We start from the raw sequence: 17,091 nt of genomic DNA on the forward strand, positions 1-17,091 counted from the left end.
TATTGATGTCAGGCTGAGTGGTCTGTAATTTCCTGGATCTGTTTCTCCCACTTTTTTTTGAAGATGAGGACCACATCAGCCCTTTTCCAGTCCTCAGGTAGTTCCTCGGTGCTCCAAGAACTTTGAAAGATATTGGGGTTTGGTTTTTGGGGGGCAAGGTATAGGGCCTCCTGCTTGAGCAGGGGGCTGGACTAAAAGACCTCCAGGGTCCCAACTCTGTTCTATCCCTGATGTATTTTAATGGTTCCAAAATCACATCTGCCAGTTTCTTCAGGACTCCGGGGTGCTGTCAATCAGGACCCAGTGATTTGAATCCATCTAGAGCTGACAGGTGATCTCTTATTTTTGTATGTTTCAATTTGCATTCCTAACCTGTCATTTATGGTTCCGTTTTTGGTAAATTGAGTTATTGTTTTCTTTTTGACTGAAGACGGATGCAAAGTATGAATGTAGCAGTTCTGCTTTCCCCGTTACTTCTTTGCCGTCTTTTTCCATTAGTGGACCAATTGTCTCTTTGACTTTTGAAGCTTACTGTTGACAGTGGTTCTTCTCCAAGAAATTGCTTTTACCATCTATCAATTGGCTGCTTTGGAGACATTGGCAGCATCCTTCCTTCAAAAGTACCTACTGGATTGCAACGCAATTGCTTGCCCTTGTTGGCTTCAGGGGGCTTCAGGGCAGTGGAAAGGATTTGCTAAGACTGTGGTTATTTCCACCTGCATCTCTTTCTCCCGAGGAATCCCACCAGCCTCCTCTGCTGTCAGGCCCAGCAAGGTCTGCATGCAGGTGACTCAGTTTCCCCTTCTCTGAAACTTGCCCTGACGTGGCTCCCCATCCAGCCTGCGCAGGCGTTTCTGCCTCCCACCAGCCTTTCGGGGGGCCTCCATGTCCTGCAGGAAGCCCAGCGCTTGAGACCCAGGTAGGGAGGCTGTCCGGGGTGGGGAGGCAGGGATCATCCGGAGGGCCTGCTTCAAGAGGGAGCCTGTCTTGGGATCTGCCATCAAACCCTTTACAGACCTGCTTTCATTCGCTTGGATGGCAGCCTGCCATAGAGCGTGGGGAGGGGGAGATAGGGAGAGGGCATGACAGGAACCAGAGGTGCCACTGAACGGTTGAACAACCCAAGTACGGAATGCAGAAGAGACTGCCAACGGGGGGGAACGGTTGCCAAAACACCTGATTGGACCCTTCTGGGACAAGCCCAAGACGGCCAGGGGGGGTGGGGCGGTCTGGGAGAAAGGAATCTGCCTTTGCTATGTGGCAACCGCTGGCCTTTCGTAAAGGTCTGCCTCTCACTGCAAACGGAGTCTGTCTTTCCTGAGGGCTCAGCTGGGGCAGCTCTGATGGAGACTGATTGGGGAAGAGGTTTTCAGGTAGGGAGTCAAGGAAGGAAGAGACCCAAAGTGCTTCTGTGTGCATACGTTCACACCCTTCTCGTGGCCTCACACTTCCTCCCAGAAGGCCGGGCCCCAGCCTTTGATGCTGGACTCCAAAGTGTCTGGCAGGCCCAGGTTAGGCCCAGCTGTGCCTCTGTCCTGGGAGCTGGCATTGGGCTCTGCAGACCTGCATTCCTTGAGGAGTTCACACAAGATGCCTTCAGCCTGGGTCACTGCCCCGTCTCGCCCCTCCCCCTCACTTCTTCCAGCCCAGAGAGGCTCATGGCCAAGAGGCCCACGGGCAGCTATTTGGCAAGACAACGGTGCTCCTAGATCTTCCTCCCAGATGCCCTGGACTCCAGTGCCCACAATGTACCCAGGACCCAGGAGGAGGACACCCCAGTAAATCAGAGGCGGTTGCCAGAAGCTGGGGAGGAAAGAGGAGCTATGAAGGCCGGAGGGGCTTTGCTACAGAAGGTGGCCGACATCACTGGGGGTGAAGAGCAGCCTCACGGGTGAAGTTCTGGGGCCTGTGGTGGTGAAAACAGTTGGGGGGCAAGACCAGCCTCCGGTTCCCGTCGTGGCATCGTTGTCCTGTGGTTTCTTGACCAATGGGACAAATTTTGCATGAAAGACTTAAGGGAATCAAGTTTGCCCCACCAGAACTGACAACAAGAACAAGGTGATGTGGGAGTGTCCACCTCCTTCCACCCTGACGGAGAGGCTGCTCGGGAGTTCCAGGCCACCCCAGATGCTCCCGGCAAGCATGGAGGCGCCTGAACACACTTCCCTCCTTGTTGGACAGATTTATTGGGTTCACAGGCGCTGGAGGCTTACAAGAAGGGCCTCCCCTCCCTGCCATGGGGCCCAGGCGCTCTTAAAGGGCCACCTACAAGGGCCACTGGGAGCCATGTGTCCAAATGGTGAGCAATGCACGTTGCATGCTCCTGAGCACGTAAGAAGGGCTGGGACTTTGACCCCCTGCTGATGCCCACCATTTCAACGTGGTTAGCAGCCCCTGCGGAGGCCTCTGCCGTCCACCTGTGGTCAGTTCTGGGGGAGGAAGGTCCCGGCATCCCCCTCTTCGGACGAGGGCTTCCTCCTAGCCTCTGGGCCAGCATCAGCCGCAGCTCCGGACGCTCAGGGTCCATTTGTTCTCCCGCATCCGGCTGTTTGCGGTCCAAAGCGTCTCTCAAAGGTCCCTCCAGGGCCTTGAAGGAAGAAAGCAGAAATGTTGTCACCGGGAGGGAAACGAAGTGAGGGAGACCCCTCTGGGCAGCTGGACGGAAGAAGGAAAAGGGTCTGGGGTCTTGGTGGATCGCAGGCTGAACATAAGCCAGGGCAATGACACGGCCGCAAAGAAGGGCAAGGATGGATCTGGGCTCCCTTGACAGGAGCAGGTGGTCAAAGGCGAAAGATGTTTTGGCTCTTCTCGGTTGGTTCTGCCTCGGGCAAACCGCTCCAGAGTGCTGCAGCCCCATTTCAGGAAGGATGGGGGCAAATGGGGGCAGGGGAGACAACAGCAAGCAGAGATTGGGGGTGGGGAAGCAGCTGATTTGCCGAGCCTGGAGAAGGAAGCCCCGGTGGGGTTGGGGGCTTAAGGGGCAGGGACCGGAGCTGGGCACAGACAGTTTGGGCTTCACTTTCCAGGGAGCAGATTTTGGCTGGATATTAGGAAGAATTTCTTATGGGCAGAAATTGTTCCCAGAGGGAGCTCAGGGGGGGAGAGAAGGGGTCTCCTTCTAAGCAGAGGGTGCGGGGGGAGATCCAGAGTTCTTGTGTCACCTTCCATTAGGTGCTTATCCTGGTCACGGAACTAACCTGCGTTCTGAGCTCACAAGGTTCCCTGTAAGCCACATTAAGCCATGAGAAAGCAACTAAGGTTAAAACGAAACAAGTTGGGCACATCCAATCTTAGCTTAGAACCAGAATTCCTGGATCCCCGATGCAGGATAGGGGCCTGCACTTTGTCCCTCCCTTCCCAGAAGTCCTGCTGGCTTCATTGAGGGAGCTGCATACCAATCGCTCGGTGGGGGGTCCTCAGGACTGGCTGCCCTCTCGCAGATGAATCTGTGCTTCCATGATGATGAAGATGACAGTCGTCCATTGCCCAGGGCAGCATAGGAGGGGGAGTAACCATTCAGAGTTTCACTGGAATGTTGAAAAGACACTTATGAACATCTTCACAGATTTCTTTCTCTACTGAATGTGAAACACAAACTGCAGCAGCCGGATTTCCAAAGTGGACCAAGCGATAAGGGACGTCAGAGCGGGTGGCAAGAGTGTTTCCCTGCCGAGCAACCACAAAGAGATGAGTGGGGATCTTTGTGCCATGCAAGCACGGGACTTGTGTTAACAGGTGTGCAACAGCAACCCTCTCTCTGGGCCCCGTGTTCCCCTTAAAACGTAACCAGCTTTGCACTGCACTCTGGCTGTGCTGCCCTGGAGTCACTCCTGACATCTCCCTGTGCTGCAGTTTCCGGGGGGCTTTCGCCCCAGCCCCCCCCTTCCCGGTGCTGAAAGGGCCCTTCAGGTCAGCTGAAGCCAGGCTAGAACTCCCGGTTCCCAGTCTGAGGCTTTCCACCAGTGCAGCAAACTGGCTCTCGCCAGGGAAATAAAGGTAAATGCAAAAGTGAGGAGGAGGACCAGGGGTGACACGATTGCATCCTCCAATATTTGAGGGACTCTCACAGACAGGGAGGGGACAACCTCTTCTCCAAAGCCCCCCGGCAGGAGAAGAAGCAACAGCTGGAGACTCACCAAGGAGAGAAGCAACCTGGTCATTAAGGAGAAACTTCCTAACGATAAGGACAATTCACCAGTGGAACTGCTTCCCTCCAGACACTGCAGGCTTTTAAGAAAACACTGGAGAGCCACCGGTCTGGACTGGCCGAGGGTCTCCCTGCTTGTGCAGGGGGGGTTGGACCAGAGGACCTTCCAAGTCTTGTTATTCTGTTACTCCATCAGGCTGGCGGCCAGGCAGGCCTTACTTCCTCAGGCGTTCGCCCTGAGCCGAGCCATCTAGGGCTGGGGCTCCCCTCAAAGTGGCCTCCCTGCCCCAAAGTCTTCCACAGGGCGATGGGCAGGGGCCTGGACCGGAGCCCCTCCTGGGTCCCCTCCCCCTCCCCTCTGCTCAGGTGGGGCTGCCTTTACCCCTTCCCTTCCAGCAGAGACAAACCCTTGGAGCCCGGAGCTGCCTGCTTCCCCAGACAGCCCCCTCTGCCCCCCCCCGCCCAGCCTCCCCCAGGCCCTTCAGTCGCACTCACCCTTTGTACAAGGAACCATCCACCCACGTCCAGGTCCTGCCCACTTCCTTGTTTTTCACAAGTCCGACCCAGAACCACTCTGAATACCAGGAACTCAACCTCTAGAAACAAGTAAAGTAATAACTAGCAGTCAACACGGGTTTGTTAAAAACAGGTCATGCCAAACCAATCTTAGTTCATTCTTCTACAGTGACTAAATTAGTAAACCAGCAAAATGCTGTGGACGTAATATAGTTAGACTTCAGCAAGGCATTCGACAAAATAGACCACAGCCTACTTCTTGGTAAGCTAGAAAAAAGTGGGATAGACAGCATCACCACCAGATGAACTGGCAACTGGCTGACCGACCATACTCAAGGAGTAGTCCTTAATAGGACTATGTCTACACGGAGGGAAGTAAGCAGTGGGGTTCAGGCCCAGGACTCTTCCATTTCTTCCTAAATGAGGGAATAGAAGGGGAACTTACCACATTTCCATATACTAAGCTGGCAGGAATAGCCAACGCCCTAGAGAAAATCGGCTCCAGATCCAGAGGGATCTCGACAGGCTGGAACTCCACAGGGGTCGAAGAGGCAAAGCTCCGCCCATCCATTCGAAGCACAGGTCGGTGCTGCTCCGTTGAGACTGGGGGCGGGGGCTGTCCTAATGGAGCCCAATCTTATGGAGGGAAACCCCCCCCCGAGGGTCTTTGCTCCGCCTCTCCTCACCTGGGTGAACGTTTCGCCCACGGCCTTCCAGAGCTCTCCCGCCGACCAGGGCTCCGGGAGGACCAGGAGCCGCGAGGACATCCCTTCGCAGTGCGCCTTGCTCCGCTCCCACGTCTTCCACTCGCTCGACGCCCGCAGGCACTTCCAGCGGAACAGCGTCCATCCGCGGGGGCAGCACCCTAGAGGGAAGGCTCGGAGGGGAACCTGCCTGGACTGGGCGAGCGGCGGCCGAACGGGAGGGGGCTGGGGAAGGGTCGGCGCGGCTCCAGGACCCGCCCCACTCCGTCCCCCTGCTCGGAGCTGCCAGCGAAGCAGCGGGAGCAAGCGGCATCTCTGGGGAGTCCCGGGAGGAGGAGGCGGAGGAGTTTGCGACGGCTTATAAGAGGAAGCAGCTGGTCACGCTCAGCTTTCCCTGCTCCAGCCGGAGGAACCGATACTTGGGGGAGGGGGGGTCGGGTGCTCAGCGAGACACGCCAGGCTCACAACGGGGGTGGGGGGGACAGCTCAACCCAGGAAGTTAGCAAATGTGGAGAAGCAACCCTCCCCCAGACCCCGCCTCCTGCTCAGGGAAGCCCCCGCAACTGTTCCCCTGGAAGAGGCCGGGAGAGGGGAACCCAGAGGGAGGCAGACCTACCAATCTGCCGGCAGGAGGTGGCCTGGCTGAGGTTGGTCTCCAGGCTCGCCTGCTCCCTCCGCAGAAGAGCCAGGCTGTGGTTGGCTTGGAGCTCCTGGCGCTGCAGCTGCCGCCGGGTCTGGTTCCCGGCCGCCCGGCTCTGCCAAAGGGCCACCGTGGTGGAGTTGAGCTCCTGCTTGGTGGAGTTGAGCTCCTGCTTGGTGGAGTTGAGCTCCTGCTTGGTGGAGTTGAGCTCCTGCTCGGTCAGGCGCAGCAGGCGCCGGCTCTCCTCCAGGCCGGCTTGCAGGCGGTGGGCACTTTCTCCCAGGACGTGGCTCTTGGCTGCGTGCTCGCGAGACGCTTCCTGGAGCTGCCGGGAGGCCTGCAAGTCTGGAGAGAAAGTGGGCGCGGGTGAAGGTCTCTCCTCCCGGATTCTGGGCTGCGAGGTGGGGGTCAGCAGCCCTGGCTCTCCTGGTGGTGCCCCGGCCTCTGCGGAGGTGAGCAGGAACTGGGGGCCCCAGAGCAGGAGCGCTGCACAGGGGTGGAGGCTGCCCCCCAGCCTCCCATAGTGGGGCGGCCTGCGTGGGGACCGGCCCTCCCTCGAGTGCAGAGGGAGACCCCACACCTCCAGAAGGCCCTTCTCCCTCCCCCACAAGAATCTGGGGGTCTGCCCCCTTGTTCCCTGGAGATTGTCAGGGTGCAAGTTGGAGCACCAAGTAGCTGCTACTCACACTCCACGCCAAGCGCAATGTTGGTGGCCAGAAGGAAGAGGCACAGAGCCAGGACTCCCAGCATGGGGCGGTTTGTCACTGAAAACAAAATCCAGATTCTTCTTAGTGCGATGACAGCCCCCCCCCCCCTTGGCAAAATTGTTTCTTCCATGATGTGGAATGGAGGGATCACCTGGTGTCCTACTTTCCGCTTTCATTCTGCTTCTATTGAAACAGTTGCTGCTGTTATCCCACAGCTGAGTAAAGCTGGAATAACGTCCAGATCATAGGGTGATATAAAAATAATAAATCTGCAAACTCTTCTCCAAAATCTGCTCCCCACTTTTCTTGGTGTCTCCTTTCCCCCCTTTTCTGTTGCAAACACTCTCCATGTCCCTCTGCTGTCTCTGCCGCCCCCCCCACTTGCACACCTACATTGGTTCCAGAATAATGCCCAGTTCAAACACGGCTCTGTTTCCGCTGCCAAAAGAGTCTTTTTGTCTTTTTGTCACGCAAAGTGCTCACCTGAAAAGAATGGGAGCTCTTTCCCCCCATCAAGGGTGAGGCTTGGGGTCTGAGCATCCCCTCCCCTTCCCTGTGGGATCCAAGACTTTTTCTTTACCTCCCTTGCTCAAAAGGTCCCCAGGAATCCGCTCCTTCAGATTCCCCACCTGGTCCCCAAAAGATCTCTGACAAGATCTCTGCCTCCCTTTTGCTTTCTCTCTTTCTAGGCAGCCCAGTGATCCAGTTTTCCAGTCCCTGAGAGGTTGCCACCAAGGGTGGGGGATCCACCTGTTCTCCAAAGCGCCAGAAGGCAGGACGAGAAGCAAGATGGAAACCTACCAAGGGGAGAAGCAACCTGGATCCAAGACGTTTCCTAACCGTCAGGACAATTAACCAGTGGAACAGAGGTTGCTACCAGAAGCTGTGGGGGCTCCAACACCGGAGAAGAGTCTGGGCAGCCACCTCTAAAAGGGTCTAGGGTCTCCTGCTTGAATAGGGGGTTGGACTGGAACAGGGTTGCCAACCGGTGGGCCAGGGAGAAAATTTTGGTGGTCCACAGAGAAATGTCACCCCCAAAGCATCCCACCCAAAGCAATCCAGGCTGCGCAGGAACACAAGGCGACGCCACCCACAATGGCCCGCAGGAACACAAGGCTGCGTCGCTTGCATTGCAAACAACACGTAGTGAGGGGAGGGGGGGGGGACTTGCCCCACTCGCCCCACTCACCTGGCCTGGCCACCGGGCTGCTTCTTTCCGCTTCTTTCTTCTTCTGCTTTTGGCTGCAGGCAAGGAAAGCAGCCAAAGCCTTTCTCTCTCTCCTCAAACTCTGCCAGAAATGAGCCTTTGGGACCCTGCAAGGGATCCTGTTCCAAGAGGCTGTACCAATGCAACAAGTCTCACAAAGACTCATTTCTGGCATGGTTTGGGGGAGAGAAAGAAAGACGTCTGCTGCTTTCCTTGCATGAAGCCAAAAGTCTCCCCCGAGAATGGAGCTGGAGATGGTAAAGAATGATCGATCAGTAGGAAAACGGGGTGGGGGATTTTTCTGCAGACAAGAGACCAAGGGAAAATCCCCCCAAAAGTCTCCAGGAAAATCCCCCACCCTGTTTTCCCACCAATTGATCATTCTCTATTTGGGACTGTAGGATACCCTCCCTCCCTCCCCCAAGAACAGAGCTGAAAAGCAGGTTAGTGAAGGAATGTGGCTGCCTTGGAGGGTGTGGGGGGGGTGAGGGAGAGAGAGAACATCACTGGCAGTTTTCCGAGGTTAGATCGGATCTCTCTCTCTCTCCAACCAACGTCAGCAAGCCAAAAAAATTCATATTAGTGTCCCTGGGATTTAAAATTATGAGTTGGGTGGTCCCTGAGGTCCAAAAAGTTGGCAACCCCTGGACTAGAAGACCTGTCCAAGGCCCTTTCCAGCTCTATTCTGATTGATTGATGCTTGAATAAAGTTTGGCCATTTCTCCTTAACGTTATGATCCTCCCTTTGGGGGAAAAAATTCCTTTGGGGTTATTGAATTAAATCTTCCTTTCACCTTGTGCGAGGGCTCTCTGTCTTTGTCTCTCTCCCTGTGCCCTCCCCCTTACCCCCTCCCCCTCCCCTCCCCTCTGCTTTGCCTCTTTCAGTCCTTGCTGGTGTCTAAACACCCAGCTCCCTTTTCTCAGCTGAACTGAGCCGGTGGCTCTGCCTTGGAGAGAGGAACCAGCTGGGCACGTGCCACCTGAAGCCTCCTGCCAGCTGTCCAGGCGTAGGCAGGAGAGGCTTCTGGCAGCCTGGGGCCTTGGGGGGGGGGGGCACAGCTACTCACCTGGCCTCCAGCAGTGGCAAGAGGTGGCCCAGCATGGCAGCTCTGGGACACTCTTCTGGGGGCCACACTCTGCCACCTCTTTCTCCAGGCCCCGGGATACCTGGAGGTTCTCATAGGTGAGCTCCCCCTCGTTGGGCTCTGGAAGACAAAGGGGGTCAGGAAGGAGAGGACGGAGGGGAGCCCTGAAGGACCCTAACCAGGCTGACCCCTACCTTCCCCCTGGCTTTTCTCCGGAGGGCCTCTTGCAAACCGCAGGTCAGCATAGGTGATGCCCCCAGCCATGAGGCTGCACCCAGGACAGCCTGGAGCGGCAGAGAAAAAGGAACTGCAGCCAACGGGCAGAATCTACTCAATGCTCTCCTGGGGTGGCAGAAAGCAGAAGTAGCTCTGGTGGGTGGGGAGCAGCCGGCCAAGCCCAGCCCCGATTCCCCACAACTCTGGCCCTGTGGGCCGCCCCAAAGCTCCGTCTCCAGGGACTGAGCCGGCTGCCTCTGCGGACTTTCCCGGCCCAGCGAGACAGGAGCACTCGGTGAATGGCACATCCTTGCTGCCTCGAGGGTGGGCGAGCCAGAGGCTCTGGGAGGGGAATCGCTTGGTTCTGCTGCGCCATCATCTGCTCTTGGTGACCCCATCGACCTGCCCCAAGACCACTGTCCCTCCCTGGTCCTCCAATCTCCGCATGGTGCTTCTGTCCCCCAGGCTTCTGGCCCTCCTCCTCCTCCTCCTCCCACCTTTCCCAGCCTCCGAGCCCCCTCCGGAGAGCTGGGTCTTTGCAAAATGGGTCTCAACTATGACAATCTAAGCCTGAATATTTGTGCCTCAGATCAGAACCCGGGTTGATTTGTTCCAGGATCCATTTGTTTCCTTGGCTGTCCACCATATTCTCCGAAACCTTCTCCAAGGCCAAAGTTCAAAGGCCCCCGTGCTTCTCCTCTCCTGCTTCTTCAAAGTCCAACTTGTGCTTCCATCCAGGGTCCCAGGGAATACCATGATTTGCACTATCCTGATCTTTGGACTGAGCTGATCCCTTTGTTTCCCAGGCACCATCCTGATGTTTGTAGGAGAGGCAATCATGATAGCTGGGAATCTTCTCCAGGTCCTTCAGGGTTTTCCTCCCAAGTTCTCGTCTGCAGCATGTTCCTTGGCTGCTTCCTTCCTTCACAATCCCCGCTGCAGTGTCTTCCCAGTCAGTCATAAGACTGTTGCCGTGTCTCGGTCCCGTTTTTATTCTACTCCATGCAGAGTTTGCTGATCACTTCATGGCTTCGGCCATCAAAATGACAGCATTGGGCAGGTTAGCGATCTCCCTTGCTGCAGTTTTAAATCATGCTAATCTTGCTCCAATCCAGCTCCCCTCAATCTCCGTTCTGCACCCGGGCTGAATAAGGTAGGGGAGAGCGCTCAGCCTTGTCTTGTTTGCTCTCTGAAAAGGAAGGCATCCTCAGAGGGTCCCCCACACAGAAGAAGGACCCCACACACACACACACCTCAGAAGGACCCCACCAACTGGCACCGGCAGTGCGGCTCAGACTAGAGAAACAACCAGCCTCCTCTGCCCCAGACGGAACGTGCTTGGTGTTCATTAGAGAACAAAACCGAAGGTGACCTGCTAAGAGAGGATGTGGCTGTCCTGCGGGTGGCCGTGCGATTTCAGAAGCCCCGGCTCAGCAACTTCTCACAAGGAAATTGCCACAAAAAGAGAAGAAAGGCAAGAAGACTGAGGAGGGGCTGGGGGTCCTGGGACGGTCCACGGCTGTCATGGTTGCCAGGACCTCTTGAGCCGGCAGGGAAGGCAAAGCCGCCATCAGCTCCAGGGCCAAAGCCACAATGAGGCCCGGCAGCCATTCCGGAAGAGGCTCTGCAGCAGGGAGGATGATAGACGGGTGGGGGGTTTCCTGCTTTGTCCACAGAGCCCCACTTTCACAAGACCCTCCCTCCAACCAGTTACCTGCAGGAAAGTCTCCTAAATGCCAGCAGCCTCCTGGATGATGTTTGCCAGCCCAGCCTCTGCCTGGGCCAGTGCTGCCTAGATAACTATATATAATTTATATATATTTATAATTTATATATAAATTTATATATAAATTTATATATAGATAATTTATGTAGATTACTCTACATAAATGACCTCTGTGATCATATTAAGAGCAATTGCGTTCTTTTCGCTGATGATGTAAAGCTGTTCAATACCACAGACAATACTGCTACCCTACAAAAGGATCTTGACTATGTATCAGAATGGTCAAACAAATGGCAACTTCAAATCTCAACAAATAAATGCTCTGTCTTACATATTGGCAAAAAAATCAGAAAATAAAATACAAGCTGAATAGTCAAGATCTTGTTGATGACCCAAGCTCTGTAAAGGACCTTGGAATACTTACCTCTAATGATCTAAGTGCTAGAGCCCACTGCAACTACATAGCCAAAAAGGCATTAAGAGTTGTTAACCTAATCCTACGTAGCTTTTTCTCTGGTAATATCACACTACTAACCAGAGCATACAAAACATTTGCTAGACCAATACTCGAATACAGTTCATCAGTCTGGAACCCACATTACATATCTGATATTAGCACAATTGAGAAAGTCCAGAAATATTTCACAAGAAGAGTTCTCCACTCCTCTACTCGCTGTAGAATACCTTATGCCACCAGACTTGAAATTCTAGAACTAGAAAACCTTGAATTACGCCGTCTTCGGTCTGATTTAAGCATGGTATATAAAATTATACATTGCAATGTCCTACCTGTCAATGAATACTTCAGCTTCAACCATAACAACACAAGAGCACACAATAGATACAAACTCAAAGTAAACCGCACCAAACTTGATTGCAGGAAATACGACTTCAGCAATAGAGTGGTCAATGTCTGGAATGCTCTACCCGACTCTGTAGTTTCTTCCCCAAACCCCAAAAACTTTAACCTTAGACTGTCTACTATTGACCTCACCCTTTCCTAAGAGGTCTGTAGGGGGCGTGCATAAAGCGCACCAACGTGCCTACCGTCCCTGTCCTATTGTTTCTCTTATTCTTCTTTTATTTTTCTTATATGTACCCATTTCATGTATTCACAACTATGTATACACTTATACTTATTATCTTGTAAACAATTGGCAAATCAAATCAAATAAATAAATAAATAAATAGATACATGAACGATTCCATGCTGGACTTGGTTTCCAAGCCTTCAGTCAGGTCTGACATCTTCAGGTTGGCACCCCGCTGGCATCCTGCCATCAAAGGCTAAGGGGGGGGGAGGAAGCACGGGGGGGGGGGAATAACCAGCAATAAAACTGTATTAATTGTGCTGGTAAAGAGGGAGGGGGAAAGTGACAGCTTTTTATTTTGCTTCTTAAGTGCTTCAGTTAACTCCATCATAGTTATATTGCTTTCTAACATTTTTTCAGTCTCTTTAGGTATCTTAGGTAAATTAGCATTCTGTAAATACTGCTTAACTCTTTCTTCATCAATATTGCTTATATAATTTCCCATAAAAATCTTGAATGATTTCCTTCTTCTCTTTGCTGCCATGCAAACTTGGCCTTGATCATCTATTAACTGCAATATTTTCCTTGATTCTTTCTCTTTTCTCAATTTATATGCTAACCATCTACCTGGTTTGTTTGCATCTTCAAAATAGTTCTGTTTAGCACCTCTAGTTTTCTGTGCTAATTCTTCTTTCTCTATTTGACCCATTTTGTGTTTAATTATATCCATTTTTAGCTTAATGTCCTTTTTCTGTGGTGTTTTCTGTAGCTCTTTTTCAAGTCTTTTATGCTCATCCTCTAGAACCTTAGTGGCTTGCCTTTTCCTAGTATTCCTTTTCCTTGTATAATCTATCATCAAGCCTCTAGCATATGCCTTCATTGTATCCCATACATTCTGAATTGATGTATCTTCTTTTTTTATTTTCTCTAATTCTTTCTCCATCCGCTGTGTAAAGTCTTTTTCCTTTAAAATAGTATTATTTAACATCCATCTCGATCTTCTTTTTTGTCCTTTCCATTTAATTGTCATTGGATTGTTGTCTGCCCAAGTACTTGTTTCAATATTTATTTCTTGAATATTAGATATTAATTCTGTTGACATCCATATCATATCTATTCTGGACCATGATAAGTGTCTATTTGAATAGAAGGTATATTGTTTAGTTTTAGCATTTCTTTCTCTCCATGTATCTTTTAAATTTAATTCATCAACCATTTTAAAAAAGGATTTTGGGAGAGTCTTTCTGTTTTGCTTTGTTGTTGTTGCTGTATAGTCCAATTTATTGTCTACAATTCCATTAAAATCTCCCATCATAACTATATTAGCATAGTCCAGTTCAATTATTTTCATATGTAATTTTTTGTAAAATTCTTCTTGTTTATCATTCGGAGCATAAATTGCAATCAGGAGTGTTTTCATATTATTGTCATTATTTCCACCATTAATACTCTTCCATCTTCATCAGTATAGATCAATTTTGCTGGGGTGGTCTCTTTAATATATAAAACCACTCCTCTTTTCTTACATTGGGTCAAGGAAGTAAATATTTTCCCTAATTTTGGCTGTACCAACAATTGTTCATATTGTTTTTTAATATGTACTTCTTGTAGACAAATTATATCAAATTTTAATTTCTCTAATTTATGAAAAAATTTCCTTCTTTTAACGGCTGAATTAAGTCCATTTATATTAATTGTAATCAATTTTTTCTCTTCCATGGTTATATTTTATAGTTGGGTTTAGCAGCTCTCATAGATCTTGGTTCACGTTGTTCTTTGGTTTCCACCTTTCCACCTACTGCGCCTCTTCTTTTTCAGTCCCCATTTGGTCCTCTTGGAATTCAATTAGTGAGATCTCTTTTTCTGCCTCTTCCTCTTTCCTTCCAAAAAATTCTGTATAAAATAATTCCGCTTTCTCAATTGAGTCAATTCTATGTCTCTGTTCTTGCCATGTGAACATTAACCCTTCTGGGATCAGCCATCTATAATTCACCTCTTTTTTCAGTAACATTTTAGTCAGGAATCAATATTCTCTTCTCATCTCTCTCACTCTTCTGGGTATTTGTTTTAAGACCACAATCTCCTTGCCTTTGTATTTCAACGTTTTCTCTCTTGCCACTTGCAATATTTGCATTTTAATGGCTTTCTTTGTAAATCTAATATGAACTTTTCTTGGTAGGCTATTTCTCATCGCATATCTTGTAAAAACTCGATATACCTCATCTATTCCATCCATCATCTTCTCTTCAGTTATTTCCAAAGCTTCAGCCAATATTTCTATCATTATCTCAGCTAGATTTTGTCCTTTTTCTTCCTCTATGTTTTGAAATCTAAGATAAAATTCTGATCTGTCCATCTCTCATCTCAACATACCACTTTTTTCTTGTTCAACCACAGTTAATCTGTTATCAATATCTCCAATCTTCTTGTCTCTTTGTTTATCTTCTTCTTCAATTTTTTGGAATCTCTCATCATACTTCGACATCATTTGTTGAATGTTCTCCACTTTTTCATCAGTTTTCCCTGTTCTTTGTTTGATGTTCTCTGTTCTTTGTTCAATATTCTCTGTTCTTTGTTCGATGTTCTCTATTCTCTTTTCAATAGTCTCTGATCTTGCTTTAATATCTTGGATTCCTTGCATAATCATCTGCAGAGTCACTTTTTCTTGTTCTTTTTCTTGCTTTAACATTGTCTGTATTGAACATTGTCCTCCAGATGGTGGAGAGGCAGAAGTAGAAGTTGAAGAACCAGGAGCTGTAAATTTCCTACTCATTTTAAACAATTCAAAATCTTCAGGTTCTTCTAAACCTTAATCCAACTGTGAAGTAGCCAATTATAATCCAAGGTAAAAAATAAAAATGGTAGAGAGAAAAAAGCCCAATAGTAATAAAAAAAGGGGAGACAAAGTTTCTTTAGGTTCTTGTAAACCTTAATCCAATCAGTAGTTAGGTTAAAAAAAAAAGACTTAAAAAGAACAAAAGAAGGAGAAAAATTCTTCAGGTTCTTCAACACCTTAATCCAATTGAAAGGTCTCAAATAAAAATAGTGCATAAAAATGAACCAAAAAGGTGGGTGAAAAAACAAAAAATGCCAGGAAAAAAAAAAGGAGAAAAGGCTTTTAAGGCTTTCCCTTTAAAATAAAAAGCGAACGTGAAAATTGGACTCCCCCCCCCACAAAAAAAAAAGACAAAAACAAACTCCAACCAGGCCAAAAACCCAAGTAGTTATTACAAGAATAAAGATTTTTTTAAAAAAGAAAATACAGTAAAGCTGTTAAGGAGGAGTGGCACAGCCTAAAAAAAATTAAAAGGGCACACTGCACTTTGTTTAGTTATCCAAGGCTCTTATTATAATTCTCTTCTCCAAAGACTTATCACCTTTTCTTTTCGTAAGCTTCAATACCAGGCTCCAGCTGTTGACAGAAATCCAGAAGAGCACCTGCAATAACATTCTCCCGTGCTCTTCCCTCTATCTTATCACATAGCAATGTCCTTGAAAAGGAGTCTCAGTTCTTTCTTTCTCAGCTTCGTCTGATCACAGGAAATAAAGCATTTTCAAGCCTCTAGTTGGCAGTGTTACAAAGTTTCTTTGCTCTCACTTTCCCCCTCCTTTCCCAAGCAAAATGTAATAAAAATTACCAAAAAAAAAAAATATTAAAAAAGGGAAATAACTAAGTAACTAAAGGGAGCCTCTAGCCTAAAATATTACAAAATCAAAAAGGAGAAGAAAAGATAGGTATAAATAAGAAAAGAACCAGTCCAGTTCCAAAGTACAAAATCGCGTATAGAAATCCAGCAATGAGGGGAAAAAAAGCAAACCTTACTTTGACATTTCTGTTTAAAATCGCCGCTTAATCACTTCTGTCAAAACTTTTACAGATTCTTTCTTTTCCTTAGAGTGTCCTTTCAAGTCTTAGAATAAAAAAGTTCTCACCAAACCAGCACACTTTCTCTTTCTGCTCTCTTCCATTTCGGAGCTGTCCCAACTTCAGCAGCTTTAATGGCTGCCTCTTTGCCGCTGGCAAGAAGAGCTTCTACTGGATCTACCAGGGACTTTGCAGTATCCCTGGGATCAACAGGATGCGCTCTTCACTTTCGCCATCTTTTCAGGACGGTTTAGATCCGTTTGGACCGTCCAGGGGCAAAGATATCGGCTGCGATCTCAGACCTTCGAGATCGCATGCTGTATCGTCGCGACGCCAGCTCCGCCCTCTCTCCGGGGAAGTGACAGCTTGATGAAGACCAGAGGAGCTTGGAACCAGTGTGTACCAGGATTCAAGGCCAGGCCCCCTGAGAAAGTATGTGGACTACCCTAAACACCTCGGAGTTCTCAAAACACCTGGGCGACTCTTCATTGGCTGAAGACCACCTGGTCATGGGAGGGGGGAGGGCTGGGTTGAGGGGAACCGTTTTTGTATTCTTTTAGCACAGGAAGCATCTTTTACTAAAAGAATCTAACACCTTCACCCTCTTGCTACTGTTCCTTCTCTGAAGATGCTTCCATTTGTTACAGTCCCTTTCAAACGGGGGTGCCCATGGCTTCCTGGTGAGGTCCGAGTCTTCCAATACTTGAAAGGCTGCTACAAGGAAGAGGGGGCATCTTAGTTTCCAAAGCTCCAGAAGGCAGGACAGGAAGCAATGGATGGAAAGTAATCAAGGAGAGAAGCAACCTAGAACCAAGGAGCAACGTCCTGACAGTGAGAACAATTAGCCAAATGGCCATCGGAAATTGTGGGTGGTTAGGAATGTCACTTAACTTTCGGGTTGGAAAATATATAAACCAGGATAGACATTTTAATACTGTCTCTTTAAGGGAATGCTAAAATTGTAATTGGGTGTGGTTCCTCAAAGGGCCATAAGATGGAGCCAGAAACCTGGGTTGTTCTGTTCTGTTGTTGAGAGTGTTGCCATTCCTGCATTTCCCTATTGACTGTTGCTGATCATAGTTCTTCTTGGATTTGATGTAAGTCTGTTACTGAACTGTTTGTGATACTGGACTTTGTTTTTGGATTATCCCTGGACTGAAAACTGACTGCTATAACTGTGTATGACTTGGACTGTGTTCGGACTTTGCTTAACTGTTTACTGGAAGTAAAAACCTACATTTTACTAT

General features: G+C 49.4%; 1 protein-coding gene across 3 annotated transcripts; it reads right to left on the minus strand.

Annotated features, from left to right (window-relative positions):
* Positions 1-2,167: 2,167 nt before the first annotated feature.
* Positions 2,168-9,609, minus strand: LOC113423541 (B-cell differentiation antigen CD72-like). 3 transcript variants are annotated; one of them, XM_087958788.1, is made up of 9 exons: positions 9,201-9,601; positions 8,989-9,126; positions 6,694-6,771; positions 6,231-6,352; positions 5,984-6,188; positions 5,350-5,528; positions 4,643-4,743; positions 3,396-3,527; positions 2,168-2,587 (listed from the first exon to the last, which is right to left on the minus strand). In XM_087958788.1, the coding sequence occupies exons 1-9, from the start codon at positions 9,268-9,270 to the stop codon at positions 2,569-2,571; spliced, it is 1,044 nt and encodes a 347-aa protein (XP_087814914.1). In that variant the 5' UTR covers positions 9,271-9,601; the 3' UTR covers positions 2,168-2,568. The 3 variants fall into 3 exon arrangements, with proteins under 3 accessions (XP_087814914.1, XP_087814913.1, XP_087814915.1); XM_087958787.1 differs by having other exon boundaries at positions 5,984-6,352; XM_087958789.1 differs by lacking the exons at positions 2,168-2,587; positions 3,396-3,527 and having other exon boundaries at positions 5,109-5,528; positions 5,984-6,352; positions 9,201-9,609.
* Between the last annotated feature and the right edge of the window lie 7,482 nt (positions 9,610-17,091).

Source organism: Notechis scutatus, chromosome 2, assembly GCF_049901735.1.
Source record: "Notechis scutatus isolate UNSWTSFEM ecotype Mainland chromosome 2, rNotScu1.2, whole genome shotgun sequence".
NCBI lineage: Eukaryota > Metazoa > Chordata > Lepidosauria > Squamata > Elapidae > Notechis > Notechis scutatus.